We start from the raw sequence: 2,500 nt of genomic DNA, 5'->3' as shown, positions 1-2,500 counted from the left end.
CATGACAGCAGTGTTAATATCGCTATCGGCCATGACAGCAGTGTTAATATCGCTATCGGACAACATGTTTATATCGGTGCATCCCTAGTTTCATAGAACGTTCAAATTCAAAACAACCCCCCTGTGGTCCAGCTCAAAACAACCCCCCTGTGCTTCAGCTCAAAACAACCCCCCTGTGCTTCAGCTCAAAACAACCCCCCTGTGCTTCAGCTCAAAACAACCCCCCTGTGCTTCAGCTCAAAACAACCCCCCTGTGCTTCAGCTCAAAACAACCCCCCTGTGCTTCAGCTCAAAACAACCCCACTGTGCTTCAGCTCAAAACAACCCCCCTGTGCTTCAGCTCAAAACAACCCCCCTGTGCTTCAGCTCAAAACAACCCCACTGTGCTTCAGCTCAAAACAACCCCCCTGTGGTCCACTGTGGTCCAGCTCAGTATCCGGTTTGCCACGTCGACATCACTGTGAATTTAGCTAGCGTTAGCGGCGGAGGGCGGTTGCTAGCTAGCTAACGTTAAAAATGACAAGCAGCTCTTTCCTGAGCCTCCCGAAGGCAGAACAGATATGTAAATAATAATCCCACCACCCAAGAATAAGTTCCCAAAGTTAATTTGGACAGTGTGTAATAGTTTTCAACTTAGGGTTCGACTATTATCACAGATTGATGTACCAGAAGTGTACTTGGACCAAGTCCTTGCCCTAGTGACTAACATGTCAATTGAAAGTGTCAATATGAGGCTTGGACATTATCTTGTTGGTGTAACATATATGTATACAAGTGGTTATTTTGTTGTGATCACTAACGCTGTAATTCTATGGGTCTAGGTTGATTGATTATGTATTGATTGTATATTGATTGATTGTGTGACCACGCCCAGTTACGCTGCAAAGCCCAGCGAGAACTGTGAGGACCCCGGGGACGTGCGAGCGATCCGATTGGCTACTGAGAACATGGGGGATTTCAAGCTGAAGACGGCCAAGGACTTCACGGCTCCAGAGCACCTGAGGATGAACGCCGTGAGGAAGAGAGCTCAGCTGGTCTCCCTGGAGGAGAAGGTGAGACCATCTCGCCTACAGTTCAAACATACTTCACTCATTCCACAGTTCAACCCTATGGATGTGTGTTGTTATTGATGTGGCTCCTCCCCCTCCACAGATCCACCAGCAGAAGAGCCAGATGAACGCTGGGGTCATGACCCTGCGGGACGCCAAGGTGCGTCTGGTGTCCGGGCTGCGCTCCCAGGCCCGCCGGGTCCGGGCCGTCCAGCAGCGCCTGGCGCCGCCCCTCCGCCGCCCGCTGCCCGCCCTGCCCGCCCTGCTTCCTGAGGAGACGCCCGAGAGGAAGCTGCGCTACACACGCGCCACCCTGCTGCGCTACGGGGCGCTGCGGGCACAGAGGTGGGGCGGGGCGGGGCGGGGAGGATACAGGCCTAGACCACGCAGCCGCCATATTGGTCAAGTCTTGACGTAATGCGGTGGGAGATTGTGGAAGTCCCCGTTGACTCCACTGTTAAAAGATCGCTATGAAAATACCACTTCAAGAACCGAAATAGTCAAAACAACAGAATACAATATCGGAATTACAAACTCATCATTACAAGACTCCGATTGTTTTTCACTGCCGTTGTTTTTGCGTTTGGAAACACATGGAAGTGAATGAGCTGTTGTGAGCCGCCAACTGCTTTCACTTCCAGGTATTTCCCAACGGCAACACAACACAACGGGGGTCTGGTGACGACGAGTCTGTAATTCCGATGTCAGTGTATTCTGACAGTACTCTGACAGTTTATCTCAGTTTGCCGTGCTAGCTTGGTGACACTGACCGGTGGTGTCCCCTCCCTGCAGGGCTGGAACCCGGGGCCAGGAGTCTGAGGAGGGGGGCCACGGCTCGCTGGAACAGCTGGAGGGGGAGAGGGACGAGGAGGCGGGAGAAGAGGAGGAGGAGACGCCTGCAGAGAGGGGGAGACGGGAGGGGGAGGGGGGCGGGTCTGACAGAGCTGGAGGAGGAGAGGAGACAGGTGGAGGAGATGGGACTGCTGTATGAGCAGGACGCGCTGCTGGAGCAGGTGTGTAGGCCGGGACAGGCCTCATGTCCCTGAGATGTTTACCAGATCTCCATGTTTGTGAGACCGTTTTCCTGTCTTTCATGCCTCATTTCCTTCCAGTCTCTGAACCGATCTGGAAGAGAGGATAGAACCTCATCTAATATCCCAGCGGTGTAGGAGAAACATTCAAATAAATCTTTCTGCTTCTATCTCTCTCTCTCTCTCTCTCTCTCTCTCTCTCTCTCTCCTCTCTCTCTCTCTCTCCCTCCCTCTCTCTCTCTCTCTCTCTCTCTCCTCTCTCTCTCTCTCTCTCTCTCTCCTCTCCCCCCTCTCTCTCTCTCTCATCTCTCTCTCTCTCCCCCTCTCTCTCTCTCTCTCTCTCTCCCTCTCTCTCCCTCTCTCTCTCCCTCTCTCTCTCTCTCTCTCTCCTCTCTCTCTCTCTCTCTCTCTCTCTCTCTC

At 53.0% G+C, this 2,500-nt stretch overlaps 1 protein-coding gene across 1 annotated transcript in view; it reads left to right on the top strand.

The window, feature by feature from the left end:
- cfap44 (cilia and flagella associated protein 44) overlaps positions 1 to 2,500 on the top strand; it is a gene marked incomplete at its 3' end in the record, with an annotated part of 57,428 nt that overhangs the window by 16,745 nt on the left and 38,183 nt on the right. Inside the window, 4 exon segments of the mRNA XM_084443480.1 lie at positions 875 to 1,052; positions 1,153 to 1,394; positions 1,842 to 1,974; positions 1,976 to 2,062. Of these exon segments, the coding sequence (XP_084299606.1) occupies positions 875 to 1,052; positions 1,153 to 1,394; positions 1,842 to 1,974; positions 1,976 to 2,062 (640 nt within the window).

Source organism: Borostomias antarcticus (assembly GCF_949987555.1).
Source record: "Borostomias antarcticus genome assembly, chromosome: 9".
Taxonomy (NCBI): Eukaryota; Metazoa; Chordata; class Actinopteri; order Stomiiformes; family Stomiidae; genus Borostomias; species Borostomias antarcticus.
The sequence above is the reverse complement of the archived record's forward strand: the minus strand, read 5'-3'. Positions and strand labels throughout refer to the sequence as shown.